General features: G+C 41.0%; 1 protein-coding gene across 1 annotated transcript in view; it reads left to right on the top strand.

Moving 5' to 3' along the window:
• Nucleotides 1-10,741, top strand: part of LOC144721071 (uncharacterized) — a 120,288-nt gene extending 109,547 nt beyond the window's left edge. Inside the window, exons 61-65 of the mRNA XM_078598405.1 lie at nt 2,511-2,614; nt 4,019-4,111; nt 5,238-5,343; nt 7,872-8,009; nt 9,424-10,741. Coding sequence (XP_078454531.1) covers nt 2,511-2,614; nt 4,019-4,111; nt 5,238-5,343; nt 7,872-8,009; nt 9,424-9,510 — 528 coding nt within the window. The 3' untranslated portion in view covers nt 9,511-10,741. The remainder of the gene's footprint in view (nt 1-2,510; nt 2,615-4,018; nt 4,112-5,237; nt 5,344-7,871; nt 8,010-9,423) is intronic.
• The last annotated feature ends 7,724 nt before the right edge of the window (nt 10,742-18,465 follow it).

Raw genomic sequence — 18,465 nt, 5'->3', positions numbered from 1 at the left:
TCGGAGAGAGAGAGAGAGATGAGCAATTTGTGTCAGTAAAAATGAAAAATAGAGAGTTTTAGGGAGGAAAGGGCTGGCCACAAGTGGAAAGGTTTTATTTTAAATTGTTCTGAGCTCATCCAGCAGCATAACTTACATAATACACACAAATCGCAAGAACAACAAGAGGTCAAGGGATTTTCCGCACAGATGTTATTTTTGGTCTCATTTAAAAACAGGGTTTACACACAGACCTGTGTGTATATGTACTACTACAATGAGACAAGAATGTTTGTGTGTCCCGCGCGTGACGTCACTCCAAGTCGGCCAGCCCCCCTCATTATTACTCATAAACAGGTGACGTCACTCCACATCGAATAGCCTCCCACATTAATAATTGTGAAGAGGTGACATCTTCCAAATGGACACCCCCTCCATTAATAATTAGCGGGGACGTCACTCCACATGGGGGGGGGGAGGCGCCTCCTCCCCCCTACTCAGCGTCAACTTACAACCTTCACTACAAAGGCAGAACCCTCACGTCACGTGGTCTCCGTAACGCTATTGAGACATCGAAGTAAAAAGGACATCATGATGAACAAGGGATTATAACTGTTAAATGAAATAAGTCTGTGCCACCACGCCCTTACAAATTGCACACGAGTTGATGAATGAATATCACGTCGCGGTCTGCTTTTTGCTTGCAAGTTTCAGAATTACTGAAATACACACGTCCTTGGATGGGCAAAAGGCTAGTAAGATATATTGTGTGTGTGTCTACCATGGCCCTGTACATATTAAAGTATTGAGGACAAACTCAAGGAGCAAGGAAAATAGTAATGTTGCTTGGATTTAATATTCATATCATTGCAACTGTATAGTTTTGATATGTTTTATTGAGAAACATTCACGTGCATTGGCATATCCCTCTGTCTCAAACATTAATAATGTATCATCTGCAAATGTCCTTTAGCAATGTAAATGTTTGTTCAAAATTGGTATGCAGCTTGAAGAATGACAGAGTGAAGATATTTAGGATTTTCAATCAAAATTCATAAATAAACCACTCTACCATAAACATGCTACATTCCAGCTAAAGTATAGTAGTATATTACTGTAAAGTAGTATGGTGTATAGCACAGATATTTTGTACAAACCCAGTGCGATGGGAGTGCTGCTTTGATGCATTGCGCTTGGATCCTATCTCATGGGTTCAATTCAGGCTAACCCCTAAGGGTACAACATTTATTTTTTACAGTTTCAATCGGACCAAGTACCTGGGGAGGTTTATCCCAAGTCAACGTGGCTTAAAATATGCCATGCTGAAATAAAATAGCTGGACGTTATTGCTTCTGACGTGAGTGCGGGACTCGCTATCCATGCCAAGGTGCGGAGGCTCATTTGGGTGACCAAATTATTCCGAATGCATGTTACAATAATGTTAATTTCAGATGACTGGATTAATTGGTAGAGTGCTCCACCTTGGGCAGAGATATCTGGCTGCATAGTGCTGTGGATAAAACGTTTGTCTCGCAGTTTTAAAGGTTGCAATTTCAAAATACAGTTTGGGCATCTGAGCTCAATAAATTGAGTACTACTCTGTGTGAGGTTAACAGGAGTCATCCAATGGAGATCCTGGCCTCCGCCATATAAATGTGGAATTTATATCAGTTGACAGGTCAAACGTACTTTTTTGTCCTTTTTGGTCACTTTATAATTATAGGCTTGTGGTGTTTGTGTTGTTTAATCACAGAGATGGGGGGGGGCATTGCACCTCGCTATACCCATCCACACTGCTGACGGTAGAGGTTGACAAGTAAACACAAATCAAGTCATGACCAAAAGTGATTGCTGAGTTTAAAACCGTCGTCTCGGTGGAAATTGTGTCTGTGTCTGTATATATGGATGGCTTCATGAACGAATCTTTGTTGATAGCCAGTCGGCTTGCAAAGTACCATCGTCTTAGAAAAATCAATTTCGTGTGAGCCAGCCGCATTAAAGTAATGATCAGCCACGGCAGAAGTATTGGCCCTGCCGTGTTTCAGATTTGCCTCATGTTCACGAACACGGTCCGAGACATGTCGTTTGGTTTCCCCAATTTAACTGCTGCCGCAGATACAGCTTAGTTTGTAGACGCCGGGATATTGCATGTCAGGAATCTTGTCCTTCACAGATGGGATCAGGTCACGAATTTTGTGCACTGTGTTAAATCGGACCTGGATCTTGTGTTTGTTCAAGATTTTGGAAATATTTTTGGTTATCCCTGCTATGTAAGGTGAGGTGATGGTTTTGATTGGACCTTCAGATGGCTCCTTCCTCACGGTGTGGGTGATGGCTTTGCGGATTGTGTATTCAGAATATCCATTTGCCATGAGAGCCTGGTGGTGCAGTATTTAACCTTTTGACAATGTCCAAAGCTTACGTTTACAATTACCAGGACAAAATTTTCTTTGCATGAAGGGACATTTTTTCCAGGACCTTACCGTCGTCATTGCTGTGGTCCAACAAATGGGGCTTTACTATGTTCACAGGATGAGCCCAGCTCTGGAATGGACCCCAAATCCAAGCGCTACCTCTGGAAGACTATCACAAGGGAGGTCCGCCAGGGCTGCTCTGTTGTTCTCACCTCACACAGGTACGGACGGTGGCAACATCCCTCACATTGCCTGCCGATGGTTCTGTCCACAGGAATTCCTCCCAAATCGGCAAAGTGGCCGTTTAGCCGCGGAGAGCAATTCGAGCGCCATCGTAATGAAATTGCAAGATGGGATCATAATTCGGCCATTACAGTGGCACCAATGTAGCCCACAATTAGGATATGGTGCACTGATTTGATAATATTCCTTGACTGTACCATCAAAGGGAATGGTGTTGATCGTGTTGAACGTGTAATATTATCTTTACCATAAGCACATTACATTGTTATTATCAATCGTATCAGTGAGGTGGTGCTTCGGCCTGACATTTGAGTCAGAATAGAGTAGTTATGAGATAGAATCGTGATTTGTTCTCAATTGAGCCAGCTAACAATCCAGGAATAACAAAATATATACCACTTCAACAGTGCTTGTCCATTGAGATAGTGGCACTGACCATAGGAATGTGAAATATCCACCTCTGGTTAAAACCTGTATCGAGAGGGATGTAGTGCCCAAAGCTCATTTTGGCAAATAAACATTTTTCATTTCCCCATGATAATTAATATTCATATGGGCAGCGATGCATGCTATTGATTAGTGGATTGTCTTTCAGATCATTGTTTACTGGTGCAAATCCAGATTCGTAATATGACGATCCAACCTGATGTAGTGTGATGGAGGGAGACGTGTTCTTTCATATGTGGCAGATTCTTGAATCCAATGTTGAATTAAGGTTTCCACATAACATGTCAATCATGGAGGCTGTCTGACCATACTTCACCACAATGGTCAGCGCAGGTTGTTGAAGGGCCCTAATTAAAATATTACACATCGCTCGTGTTAGCCGTGCCAAGGAATTCAACTTTGGTTGGCCGGTTCATAGCACGGTCTGCTAACCACCATACTACAACCACCTCCCTGAAACACTGGCAATACGAGTTAATCACGGTCAAACGAGTACACAAATGGTTGGCTAATACTTAAAATTATACACCTAAAGTGTATTTTATCCGAATTAAACCAACGTAGACCAGGAGTGAGTGTATACATTGGTGCCGGTGATTGACAAAAAAAGCATGTTAGGCACTGGCTACCCTTATAACACAAGTGGTGCTCATTTCTTCTAAGACAAGCTGCCACGACAGAACACCATGGCCAGCCATGGCAGAGCTCTAGAATAATGCTTTGGGCCATGAAATAATAATAATGTTATATTCTTGGTTCTTTCGGTAAAGTCACGTAGAAGGGAAATAATAAAATAATAAAAATATAAAACAATAATAATGTTTTCAGGTATTGCTTGGGGGTCCAATAAGTGGCTCCCTCTGGGACCAAATAGCCCATGGGCTGCCCGTGTGACACTGCCGTTGTGTGTGTGCGGCGTGTGTTTGTGTACGCAGCATGGAAGAGTGTGAGGCCCTTTGTGACAAGCTGGCCATCATGGTGAATGGACAGTTCAAGTGCTTGGGCACTTTGCAGCATCTCAAGAACCGGTACAGTCCCCCACATGAAACCACTGCTTCATGGAATACAAATATTAATACGCGAATTTACATTCATTTGATTTGTTACACGAGTCATCCCGTGTAGCCAGTTTCCTTTGCATGAGCACAGAAACAACAAATAAAGGCAAAACATGTAGATGTCGAAATAATAATGAGGACAATTGTAGTAAATCATAAGTTCTCACCATTGAAAAATTGCTTATTGGCTCAACGGGCCTTCCCTGACATGAACTGACTATGAATGATTGTTCAGATATTCAATTCCTCTAATGTAGCATTGTCACGTGTGTCAATTGAATCACGTGGCATTAATACATTGATTGTTGCTAAAAATTATTTGTATTTTTAATGGGTATTCCTAGCGACGTAGTCATAAAGAAGGACGTCACTATACACTTTCACAGCAAACTGTTACAGCTTCCCAAAATTAAGTTTATAAATCAGCACGAACATCTAACATAATGTGAATAATTGCGATGTCAATTGGCGAATTAGCTGTGGTTTTTATTTATGTGGTCATCTTCTTGCTATCAAGTTGTAAGCCTGATGTGCTCATACGCATGAAACCTCACACTGTGACTGCAAAACTAACCGATATGCCAATATACTTTGTCTGTGCTGTGTAGCGTAGCAAGTGCTGTTAGCGAGCTCCTTGTTAGGAGCAGCATGGCTGGATTAATCTCTAGTAGGGTGGGCAGGAAAGTGTTTCCTTACACTGCGCTTGTGATCAGAGATATATCACTGTCAGGGATCTCAGAAGCAGTTTTGAAAAATCTGCTCTGCGAGAGATCTAAATGGAGTCTTAATCTCATGAAATGACACTGCCAACGCTATCAGGATAGGATTAGGAAGGAATGATGAAATATTAATGGTGAGAAATAATACAACACCGTTGCACACAAAGAGGTGCTTTGCTAATGCAAAGTGTTACACGCACCACACGATGTACTAATTTCCAGTGACACGATCCATCCATGTCTGGAAACCGAACCCAGGTGACTGGGTTCCTACTGCTCGGAGTGTGCCTACCAGCTGGCGGCCACTCCCCATGGTGTACACACTTATCTGGCACAGTGACCTGCATCATCTGTTTCTGTCTGTTTACATGCAACAGGTTTGGCAATGGGCATATGATCAAGCTGCGGTTGAGCAGCGGTAATTCCAAAGTCACAGAAGTTACAGAGTTCATCACATCTCACTTCCCTGGCGCCTACTTAAAGGTATGAGGCATTGCACCAAGCCATTACCAGCTTTGCTAAAAGCTCCAGCCATTAAATCAAGCAGAGGGCTGGATATCGCCAGAATGATGCCGAGTGTTACAATACAACTTGGATAAAAAATGTGTATATACAAAACTAGTTCAATATGCCTTGTGGCGTCCTCTGATCTAACACCGTTTTAATAACAGGCTCAAAAGAAAGCTGTCTGGTGTGGACCAATCAGTTTCAAAGACAATGCATATGTAATAATCCTTCTTGAGACGGCTTCGGAATCAGTCCTTTTTATTTCCACTCCACAATACACTTTACTCACTCACTCTCCGTTGCTGGCAGACAACGGAGAGAGGACAGACTTCGCACTAAGTCCCCACCGCGCACGTGGCACCCAGAGCCCCCGTCCACGCGTGACCCTGCTCTTGTCGGTTTCCAGTCTGCTCTCGATCGTTCCCTCTCACTCTCTCTTAATCCCTTCGTCACGTGGTCCCCCCAGCCAATCGTTCATGGACAGCTTCGACCATTCTCGATGGTTCCCTGTCAATCCCGGGACCACGCCTCTCATCCGGCTCCCCATTAGCTGGGGCCCCGAATGGCTAGGCCAATCACTCCTGATGACATGCCGTGATCACGCCTGGGCCATGCTCCCTATCTCAACCCTTATTGGCTACAAGCAGGACCGGCAAGCCAATCCTCACGTGAACCCTCTATGGCTGTTATTACACATATATTATCAGAGTATGTTTTTTGTTTGCATTCTGACCACAAGTATTGTAAAAGGTTTCAGTTTGATGTTATAAAATCTTAACACCTGTTTTGTTGCCAGAAAAAATGGGCAAACCTATTCTCATAGTTCAATATGCTTAAAGGGAATCTATGCACTTTAGAGAAGATTTAAGAATAATTCTACCTTGATAAAAATATATAAAGGTGCAGCCATGGACTAACCTTCCCAGACTACTGTTGGAAAAAGGCCCTATATTATAGGAAGTTCTGGAGAGCCCCTTATCGAGATAATTTCTAGCCTTCTCATCCACACTGGCCAAGACGTCTTGATAGAGGTGGGGGAGTTCCCACACTTTAGCCCATGACATGCTACCTGATGGTCTAATAACTGTGGTGTTACCCATTTATACTGTGGCGTGGACAAGACGTGGGTAGATTTAAGAAACCTGCTGAAAGAAATCTAAATAAATTCATAACAACAAAAACTTACCCGTTATTTCAACTGCAGTGCCAGGAGACCGAATTAGTGGCCAGTGTACTAATCATTGCATCACGGCAACATCCCTTACATTGATGCACGAGATACAAGTACAAATATTGTTCGGATACTTGGGCAGACGAAAGCTGCTGATATGGTTGATTCTCACTTCATGATCAGTTTATCTCCAGAACTTAACTGTATAAAAATACACATACATACAGCATATACTGCTGATATATATGAATCTCCAACACTGGTTTCATGTGATTGGGCATAATGTGTAATAATAATACTCACCATATTGTGTATTACACTTGTCACGGTTATACGATGACACTTCGGAGGTGGTCCTTGAATAATGTATTACCAACTTATGAAATCTAAATTGTGTAATATAAATAAACCGGCATCAATGAAAAATGCTGCCATTAATAGATACAGTTTTTAATTATCTACTTTAAGCTGCTTTGTAGCGAAGGAAGCTTAAGTTTATGAAACCATCAAAGCGATATCACCATGATGTGGATATCTACCATTCTACAGTGTGCCTTCAGGCACCGAAAGGCCAGGTGGAAACTAAGGTTACAATTGCTAAATGTATATCCTGGTCCAGAAGCAACTTGTCAATAAGTGGTCTTCATTCCATCAAGATAGATGGGCCACATTTGATGCCCAACCCGAATTTGAACTTCCAACCTTAAAATTAAATACAATTGTAATGTTTGTATTTATTTTTCCCATTTACTTGTAAGGTTATTTACAACCTCAAAATCAAATTAACAAATCGATATATTTTCTGTTGATTGAGTGCGATTTTAAGTGATGTGTTGCTTTCATTTCTCACGGGTGCAATGCAATGACAGTATTATTCTCGATGCGCGAAGTGAATAAAACCCACTGCTTTACTCCCTATGTGTACACACACAGCATTGTGGGTTTATGCATCCAAATTGCAAATGTTTACACCACTTTCATAGTTAGTGTGCAGAAAGTGGGATGTAGTGTACACAAATAATCGACAAGATCTCATTATACTTGACGGCATTAATTTTGTAAAAAAAAAATGATACTCGCATTAAGCGGCAGGAATAGAATACTTGAATAGAATACTGGAACAGAATGTAATCCTACTTAGCGAGTGTGTGAATTCTAAAGGTCCACAGATGAACCATTATCACACTTTAAATTTCACTTCTGATTTCATACAGCAGCAACACAAGCTAAGCTATAAAGTTGCTGTTTTGTAGTGCTATCTAGCAGATTATGCTATGTTATTTTAAGCTGGTATGTGGTTTATCGCTGTGCATTGTGACATTTGACTTTTTAGGAACAGCACATCAGCCAACTGGAGTTCCAAGTTCCTAGCAATGCAGCAAAACTCTCTGAAATTTTCATTGCCTTGGAGAAAGAGAAGGAATCTCTGAGTATCCAGCATTACTCCATCAGCCAGACAACACTGGACCAGGTAATATGACACAACAGATTCAGAGGTCAAGGTGCATCCTTGAAATCACTTGTTCATGCCACTGCGTGTGGTCACCTCTGAAGGGAGTTCTAGAGAGCTCCTCTAGGGGGTATTTGTATGTACGTATGTTGAAGTTCTTTTGCACCGTACGTAGCCAACTGGTAATCAAAGGTGCAGAAGTACAGCAAAATAAACACAAAAAGCAGTGTATTTGGCCTACTCTTTCACAGTGACCAGACGTCTTGGGAGAGGTGGGAGTACCCACACTTTGCCCCACCACCACCACACACGTGACCTGCTGATTGACTCGCTGCAGTGAACCCACTTTTAGTGCCGGGTGGACAAGGCGGCCGCGAGTTGAAGAAACTCTCCCCATTGCGTGAGAAACTGCAGCGCCGAGAGGTCGAACCCAACCGGTGACCTCTGAACCGGACCGGCGAACCGTTGCACCACGGCAGCAATCGCTGGAATTATAAGCCGTGTCTCAGTCTGCCTTTGTCATAAAATCTGATTTTGATGACTTTCTCTTTAAACAGTTACTCATTGAAAGTCGCTTATTTGCTTGCAAAGCATTGCCTGCATGAATGTTGAACCTTGCCAGACAATGCTAAGAACATGATTAATGCAACTGGCGTGAAGCCACACAAAGCGTGCGCAGACCGTGACATCTACAGAGCATTTGCTTACCCTATAGAAAGTGTACACAATTTTGCACATCGCCTGTACACCCGCCAGCTTGTGCATCTCAAATCAAATCACGTACGGATCTTTAATGGTCTCCACCTCATTAGCGTTCATCAGTAGAGCGTAGACAATTCTTTACTGCTGCTGCTGCTGCTGCATTGTGCCTGAGGGCCCAAGTATAGAAAATAGCCTTTTACTCTTTCACCCATAGAATGAATGGGAGAGACACACACAGGCTCGAGGCTGCTACGTAAATACCCACGCCTAACAAGATTGAACCCATCGACTCAAAATGAATGAGAAAGGCCTGGACAACAACATCGTATAGCCGCAGCGTAGCAGGTTGCAAACAGATGTACCAACAATGGAGCAGTTGTGTTCTAATGAAAACCCTTAATGAGGCATTTAACTGTGACACAAATGCCTAAATGCCTTTGTGACAAACAAATAATGGCCATTCTTTTAGCTCTATCGGTATGCGGTCTGCTAAAGGCTGTTCATAAAACATGCACATATGTTATAGGGCATTATGAATTATGCATGGGGGTTCGCATTTCCTGCATTTCGTGCTCACAATTTACTGCATTTGTCAATCTGGCTTTGCCCCGTTCTCTACAATCATTGGCCAGCACAGGGCTTCTTAGGTACTTAATCTGCCACCTGCTGTTACCCTTCGCCGAGTGCTCATGCTGGCTCCCTCTCCTCGCTCTCTCTCTCTGGCATGTGGCAGGTGTTCATCAACTTTGCCCGGCAGCAGATTGATATGGAGGAGGAATCCAGCAACGCAGACGCTCGTCCGCCTGTGCCGACCGTGTAGGAAGCGTCGCCGTGCCGCCACCACCACCACCACCACCGCCACCACCACCACCACCACGCACACACAACAGCCGTCCCACGCCTGGGCCAAGTGCTTCAGAGCCTAATGATTTCCTTGCATTTGGCATCACTTCGAGACCCCCACTTCTAAAACAGTGACGTTTTAAATGTTATCAACTGGGATATTGTTTCTAAAATCGAAAGGAAGTTATTAACTATGCACACTATTTGTAATTTAACATTTTTGTGGATTGTATTTACCTCAAAGATCGTTTTTAAATTTGTTTTTATTGTTTATTGTTTTTTTTAGAAATTGCAAATGTGTATTAATCAATTAAGGTATTAGCTAGTCAGTGATTGTACTGTACATAAGGCTATACAGATAATGCATAAACGCTATAAAATAGCACTTCATGCTGCAGATATATTAAATTGCTTTGCCAAATAATGAAGTACACTTTAGCCTCGAACAATAATTATATATGTTGTAGAAGTGGCTTTCAGTCATTGAATTGTATCACTCTGGAAATGTTTCTTAATGAAGTAAAATTATACTGCGAGCCTAATGACAAGATGTGTGACATAGTCTCAGCTACAGTTTGTAGCTCTGGGATGCAGATTCAGAAATTTGAATGTTTCTCTTGACAATTGAAATATCTGATGTAATGGAAAGCAAGAAGAATTGACGATCACTTTGTCCATCAGCATAATTACATGCACCTTGTTTAACATCGCGACCTAATTGGTACACGTATGCACCAGTTCAGTGCTTCTTTTGCCTTGGGAGTTTACTTTGATAGTTGTTACAAGCATTCAAAGATTATTGTTATACAGAGCCAATGTGTAATGCATTCAATCTACAGATATGCCTGGGTCTAGCAACCATCTCCTGTTTAGGGGGAATTGTTAGAAAAACACACATGCGTTTATTTCTTACAGCTAAGCACTCGAATTAGAATGTACTTAAATGCCAAAGCAGTTATATACTGGATTATTTTAAGAGTACCTTTTAATCACAAGTTTTCAATAATGCCATCTTTATGTGAACTCAAGGTTTTATTTTCAATGAATTAAGCTTTGTGGGTTAATGGCGAATGCAATGCAATGAAAAGAAATGCAATAATGGAACATTGTTGTGCGAGAGTAATGGAAAGTAAAATAAATAGAAATAAACAATTATGTTGTGTATATTTTAAAATACATAATTTAATAAACAATCGTTGCAAAAAAAATCTGGTGGTATGTGAACACATTTCGTTATTGGTCCATGAATGTTGTACTCTGTCATACGCATGAGGAATACCCCCAAACAATCAAGTGCCCTATTTTTATCCCCAAAACCTTTCAAATTATATTTTTGGAACATCAAAGGCTCAGTTCAGATGAGGTGGACTGACTGGGCAGCACTTGTTCATCTGTTTGGCCCTTGAAGGATGTCCTACGTGGGCAAGACGTTGAGAATTCCACTAATGTCTGTGCCAGACAAAAAAAACATGGTGAGGTTATTTGGGTGGCAGAATGGCCGAGTGGTCACTACTTAGTATCTTCAAAACATCGACGCAGTTTCACGCTCGCGTTGTTACAACCAGGCGCTCTCTGATTCTTTTTCCGTGCCTGAAGAGTTACGGCCATTTATGTCCGTGAAATTGTGTGCGTTCTACAAGTTGTATTTTATCATCATTATTATTACCGGTATGGTTACGTGACATTGTTCAGAAACAGTGTCATGAATGAAAATCTTTGCCAAGAAGCGTGGCGAGATGCGTGCTTGTAAAGTTTCTACGAATAGTGCATTTTTTCCAAAACGTTATCCGTGTGCTTATTGGAGACATTTGATAACTCTTTGAAAGAACACACTTGATGTTATTCTTGAAATCAAACTATTTTTCGCAAGTGTTTCGGAGCACTCACAACTTATTTCAAATTGTAATGTTAATGTGGTCAACATCTCTGAGGGTAAAGTAACCCTCGCTGAATATTTTAGACGGAACAAGAAGACACTGAGACATAGCATTCGTTTTACAAAGCATATTTATCAATACGCAAGAGGAAATGTGAAATTTCAAGGGATATGCAGTCACAAAAAAATATGAATCAATCATTTTTAGTATTTCGTGGGCTTTTTAGCCCACGTATGATTCTGTATTAGAAACAAATAATCCTCGTGAAACAAACTAAAACTTGTGTAGGTTACATCCCTCTATTTCTTTTTAAACATTCACAATCATCAACATGTGTGTGCTAACGTTAAGAAAAAAACGCCACTTTTTTCAAATGTTCTTGCTATGGTTTTCACACCTGATGATGATTGCTTGTGTTGCAATCGAAACGTCGTGAAAATTGAATTTTTATTATTTTATTATTTCCCTTCTACGTGACTTTACCGAAAGAACCAAGAATATGTGTATGCTGTTGAATAAAAGTAAACTACATCACGTATGCAGCATACACTTATTCAACAGTAATTAAAACATATCAAAATACCAAGAGCCAAAACACCATTCCTCAATGTGCTCAACATAGAATATCAAGATCCGACTTAAAATACAAAAAGTGCGCGTATACCACGCATTTGACTTTGACGGCACGGAACACGGCTATGAATGTGGCTTCGCCAACTCTTCTGTGATCGCTCCTGGCAGCACTGCGGACGAATGTCAAGCCGCGTCGTTCACCCCCAAACACTCGCCCTCTCCCTGCCGCGTCTCGCCAAGTGCTGGGCGCTGGTGTCAGGCTGCTGGGGAAGTCCAACGCACGTGTAATCGCGGCGTAACATGCAGCACGATGAGACGAATGTCTTCTTGGTTCTTTCGGTAAAGTCACCACGTAGAAGGGAAGTAATAAAATAATAAAAATAAAACATAACAAAATAATTCTCACGACGTTTCGGCCACAACGCAAGCAGCCGTCTTCAGGCGGAAAACAGGTCGGTCGAGAAGGCAGAGTCAGACCTGTTTTCCCCCTGAAGACCGGCTGCTTTGCGTTGTGGCCGAAACGTCGTGAGAATTATTTTGTTATGTTTTATTTTTATTATTTTATTACTTCCCTTCTACGTGACTTTACCGAAAGAACCAAGGTGATGAATCCCTGCAGTCACGAAAGCTTTAAATCGAGAGATGAATGTGTTTTTAATGTCACCGCTAGTGTGGCATCTGGTAAGCTGCCAGGAGATATGTGCACACCGCTGCTATTGATGCTCTGCTGCTGAATTCTCCATTTACGGTATATGTGGACGCATCCTTAGCTAATGGCAATTATTTTAAGCGATTGCTTTGTAGAGGACTGCACTACTTTCAAACCATATCATTACCGAAGTATGTCGCTGTACCTATTCATTTCCATTGTTTCGTTGTTGCTGTGAGCACGCACCACGGATCTCCCGTGTAAAATAGCCGGACAACTGGCCACACGGCCAAATGAAACAAACAAACACCAAGGTATGTAAATAATCTTTTCCATGTTTCATGACCACCATTGTGTGCATGCAATGCAAACATTAATCATCATCAGCCATGTTTAATCCACTGCTGGATGAAGGCATCCCCACAGCATCACCATTCCAGGCAGTCCTACCAAGGCGCTATCTCATTCTTCAATATGTTTCATCCTTTGGCTGCCATTCTGTCACCAGTCTCGTCTCTTGGCCATCATCCTGCCCCAGCATACTTTCCCGAACAGTCAATACGATGCCACGAAATTATGTTTTTTTTCTGCCAGATCCATGTTTTCCATTACCTGTCTCTCACTGTCCATGTTTTTGACGCATGTGTCACTATAGCAGGTAATGTAATGTGCACCAATTGATATTGACAGCTTTCTTCTTTAAGCTCATTGCTTTGCAGATTTCCATGGCCATATTCAGTTCCCCAAAGGCACTTCATCCTGGTGTCGCTTGTCGATCTACATAAAACAACAACCGTGGCTGTCTCTGTTGTTTTGCTGTGTGTGTTTCTGTGGTTTCCCGACAACTTTAATCTTGAGTCCAAACCGGCAGCCTTCTTTGTTAACTTCCTGTATTTCATTGCTTCTGGACTCAAATATGTTGTCAATGCATTTTAACAATCTAGAAAGGCGGGCATAATGCTACTTGAAATTAAATTGTCTTTCCTAGGACTGATTGATAGTATATTTATGGTAAATAGTATAACGTATTATAGATTGTGCTCACAGGGTTGGTTGGCTTATAAATTGGCCATGATTTGGCTGTCTATGATCTCCGTGGACAATTTATTTACCAGTGGAGGATAATGGGTCTTGAATTCGTCAAATCATTCCCTCGTTTAATCTCAAGAAGAATGTTTACATAATTCCACACTTTGTGCGTTTTATGCCTGTAAACGTTTAGACAATTTCTACGCTATTTTAGTTTTTCCAGGTGGTTCCATTTATTGTATGACTGCCACAGTTATAGCATCTTCTGCAGGAGCTTTCCCACCTTTAGGCTGAGACATGCAGTGTGGTTATTTCATGAAGTGTGACATCTGGAACTTGTCATCTGAACAATATTTTTTACCCAAGTTAAACTAGTTTTGTATAAATCTACATACAATTACCCCGCTAATTGTATAATGTTTTCTCTACCATGCATTATTTGTTCCATCTTACTCTCTCAGGACCACTCTAATGGCCACGGTTTGTAAAGTAATAGTAATCAATATCCTTTTTGCTTCTGTCATGCTCCCATGATTTATTATGATGACATCTGAAATTACTTTTGTGTTTTGTTCTGTGCATTCTATGTTTGAGAACTATTTTTATTACCTCATTTAAAATACCCACCGTCAGCTTCAGAGTGAACAATAAATATCCCGTAACATCATTCCAAATGACGAGGACATTGTGTGCCAGCGTCACGGTCCAAATTTACTAAATTAAAAAAATTACCCTGCAAATTGCTTCATTGGGATTACACATGGCAGCAATCGATGCTCACTACTGGCAGACTTATGCCTAGTTGGAGGCCGGGTGCTAAGTCACCGTGTGCTGCACAGAGACAGCTGCCACTGGGGGTTCCTATTAAAAGATGGAACTGCCTTATCAACATACAAATCATCGCGCGTTGTTGGGACATATTTACATGTCTTTCTTGTTGTAGTTTTAGTCTTCATGTTAGCAGGGCAACTATAACTTTTATAATGAATTATAATTTATACATTTCCTCTACAGACTGTCTACAACTTACGTAAAAAAGTAATATTTTGTTGTGTATATATCTATGAAACCTCAAGTAGATATTGCAGAGATGTTTTTTTTTGACAATTTAATATATCTTTCCACGATTCCTACCTTACCTTGCCAATCCACGGTAATGGAATTGAATTTTTTAACGAAATTATTTAAGCAGAAACCCCATTTGAAGACGAGTAATTTAGTAGAATGTGGAAGAGTTGGCCAAATATAATCGAGGGCCTCTAGAACCCCCTTGTGTGGAAGTCCGTCTGCCAGCGGTGGAATGAGCAAGCAATTGCAGGGCTGCCCCGTTATAATTTGCTGAAATTATTTGCATGTATTAATGATTGGAAGTTTTTTTTTTCTCCATTCAAGAAGATACATTATATGAAGGCGATCAACGTTTGAGCAGTTATGCTTTCATCAGCAATGGACATTGCTACTTTTTGATATATGTTTTTTCTACCCACTATACCTTCACCGCGTCTTTATGTATTCAGAAAAGCGGCTTCTTAAACACATTTTGAGAAAACCGCGCGGTCGTTTGCACAACTAAAAGTCATCATTAGATATTCGCTGCGTGATTCAGAAACAGCTACAGCCTGCACACATAACACGGATACTACCCGTGTATGTACAGTTACTTGCAGACTCACTGCGATTAATGTATTAACCGGACTTTGGCACTTATCAGCAAAAATAGGTTTCATGCATTAGTGAGCAGCAAATCCAAAACTTAAATGCAAATAAAAAATACCGCCCTACTGTGTATATGTAATACATACGAACTATAACGAGAATGTATTTTATATTTGCTATATATTCTTTCTCTAAATTATTTCTAATTTATCTTAATATGCCTGGGGAATACGAGCTTAAACACAAACATCACTGGGGGTAACACGGAAACATTGAGAATGTTTTTTTGTGTCTATTATTTGAAGCACGTACCTTGAAACAGGCATCTAAAGTCATGCATTTTAATCAGCATATCAATATTTAAAAAAAATCTGCTTTATTTTTGTATCATGTTACATAACGAATGTGTACAAAATGTAGACAGGAAATATAAACGTATCCATTGGAATCCAGTTGTAATCGAATGGATTACAATTATCGTGAGACGTGCAGGACAAGCTGGGTTGTAGCAGTACAGCAAATAGGTGGCTAACTTATCTATATTGCTGAGCAACATACTTTTGTATGTGTGTGTGTATACTGAACACTGATTTCTTCCCACGTGGAACATACACCACAAGGGAGGTAATCAGCATGCCGGACAGGGACCTGCAGATGAGCCTGTTAGTAACTCTGGTGGGAACATCTCACAGCTAAGAATGCAGTTCGGATATGTGCCGTGCAGACAAGGAGTACGCTTGCATTATACAATTAATACATTTAATGAGCTGTATATAAGCAAGATTGAGGATGGGGAAATATACAAACTCATTTCCTTAAATTGCAGTTCAACCCAAATACCATTCCCATGGTGCATTTTCACTTTCCCACCAACTGGATCCTCATTTTGAGTTCCCAAATGTGCCCTTGGACAGCTGTTACAATAAGCACTCCCATTCCCTTCAGCGATGTCCTCCGAGTGGCTTACGTCATTAAAATATGCCGACGTAAACCTTGGCCAAGAGGGCAATTAAACCATGGATTCTGATTCTAGCAGACATATTATCAACATTATTGGCTAATTCCCCGTTCACTGTTTCATCAACGTCGTCAAAGGGTGCTCATGCAAGATGACATGGCCTTCAACTCTGATCGCCTTCTGAGTCAAATCAGACTCAATTCCTTGCCACTGCGGTCTTGTATAAGGTGCGGCAATGCAATTACATGCTCGTGTCACTGCTGGCAGAAGGGGACTCCACTCGATGGAGCTCTAAAAAGGAAATGTTGCCTACTCTTTCACGTTGGTTAGAGGAGCCACACTTTACTTCACTAACATGTGACCTGCCGATGGAGACTGAACCCAGTTTTTACTGGTGGGTTATCAGGAGCGATTCAATGGTTATGATTTAAGTTACAATTTGATTCCTGAAGAGATGTGCATTCCTTTGCCGTTGTGGTGACTACAGGGTATTCGTGAACCGGTTACAAGGAACAGTTTACACACCACGCTGTTAACTCATCGAATCTCGCACGTACAATACAATGTGCATGTAAAATAGATATATTTTTTGGCAATGTGGTATTTGATGTTCAGTTTATACATTTTCTAGCAGTTTCGAATAATCTTGGGAAATTTTACCTGTAGTTATCCCTGCATATCGTGAACAACCCCCATCCATCCACTACATCCTGCAGCAAAGGTCAAACAGGGTCTCGAAAGATATTACGCCATCACTTAATCTCAAGCGAGGGTGACAGCCCCATCCTGGAAACTGACGTGGCAACGGCTGACTCCCCGGACCTCTGACAAACAGTCATGTTTTAAAGTGCTAAGGGACCTCAAGCTTTCATTTAGCATTTTCAACTCCCCCCTCAGTTTCTTCCCAGTTACCTAGGCAATGTCACACACACTACACGATGCATTTAGTTTGCATAAATTATGCATGTACTTTTATTTTACAGGACTTGATTGCTAAATCGAACAACGACCAATTGTGTTACGTGTTCATTGTGGAAATATGCTGCTGTGGCATATGCTATAGTATATATATAGTACAGTATGAGATAGACTTTTAGTTAAATATTTGAGTACAGATACAGGTACCAATTTGTTATTAATGTTTTAGGGGCCGTCCATAAATGACGTCACGCGATTTTGGACGATTTCCCCCCCCCCCCCCCATCGTCACACGGCGTCACAAAAAGTCAGGCCACCCAAAAAATAAATAAATAAATAAAACATTATTCAAATCGCTTTCAATTGTTGTCATTGTAGTGGGTATTTACATGTGCTGCTGCACTCTGATGTTGTAGGAGAAAACATTTATTAAAACGTCTATTTAATTAAGTAGAACGTGTTGTCTATATTTATTTAAAGTTGCACAAATGTCTGACGCCCCCCCCCCTAGGTGCGTGACGTCATTTATGGACGCCCCTTACATTCGCTACTTAATTCTGTTTTTTTTATTCAAGCAAGAATCTATTTCAGGTCTGATTTAATTATGTTTTGTCGGATCCAACAGACCTCATTCAGGCATCCCTAATTAAATGCACAAAAAATTACGAAGTAAAAACCTTGCACCGAGTTTTACAATCCTAAAATGAGCAAACGATCTCCATTTGCGCAGTCCATTAGATAATGATTTGGAAGGAACCTTGCTCTAACTTAAAGATCAACAATCAGATTGTCTTCTCAAAGAATGAGAACATCAGAACATGTTGACAGTGTCCAGGCACTGCTATTATTCCACTGCTCTACTATTGACACTTTGCAGACCATTTTGGCTAAGACTTTAATTAGGCCCAACTACATTTCCATCTAATTATGGGTAAAAATACATGTTCATACTTCCGCATGTTGTCAGAGATGATAATCTTAACCAGTTCACGGTTCTTAGTTGTTCCCTGTTTTTATATCACATACTTTGTTTTAAAAGTGGAACACGTGTGAAATATAAGGTGCACATTTGCTAAGATTTTGTTTTATATTAAACCTTCCTTGCAGATGTACACACGTTAACCTCGCTAATATTCCATGGCTGACTTGTATAACGATGTACAACGTTGTCAAGGGATGCCCACAATGAAATGTAATCAAATCTCCCGTACATTGTACACTTGAAACAGTGGTACATTGGTGTAACACGATTATTCTTTAATGTTGCTGGCT

Source organism: Lampetra planeri, chromosome 10, assembly GCF_965212315.1.
Source record: "Lampetra planeri chromosome 10, kcLamPlan1.2.h2, whole genome shotgun sequence".
Lineage (NCBI taxonomy): Eukaryota > Metazoa > Chordata > Hyperoartia > Petromyzontiformes > Petromyzontidae > Lampetra > Lampetra planeri.
Note: the sequence above shows the minus strand (reverse complement) of the source record. Positions and strands in the feature narration are given on the sequence as shown.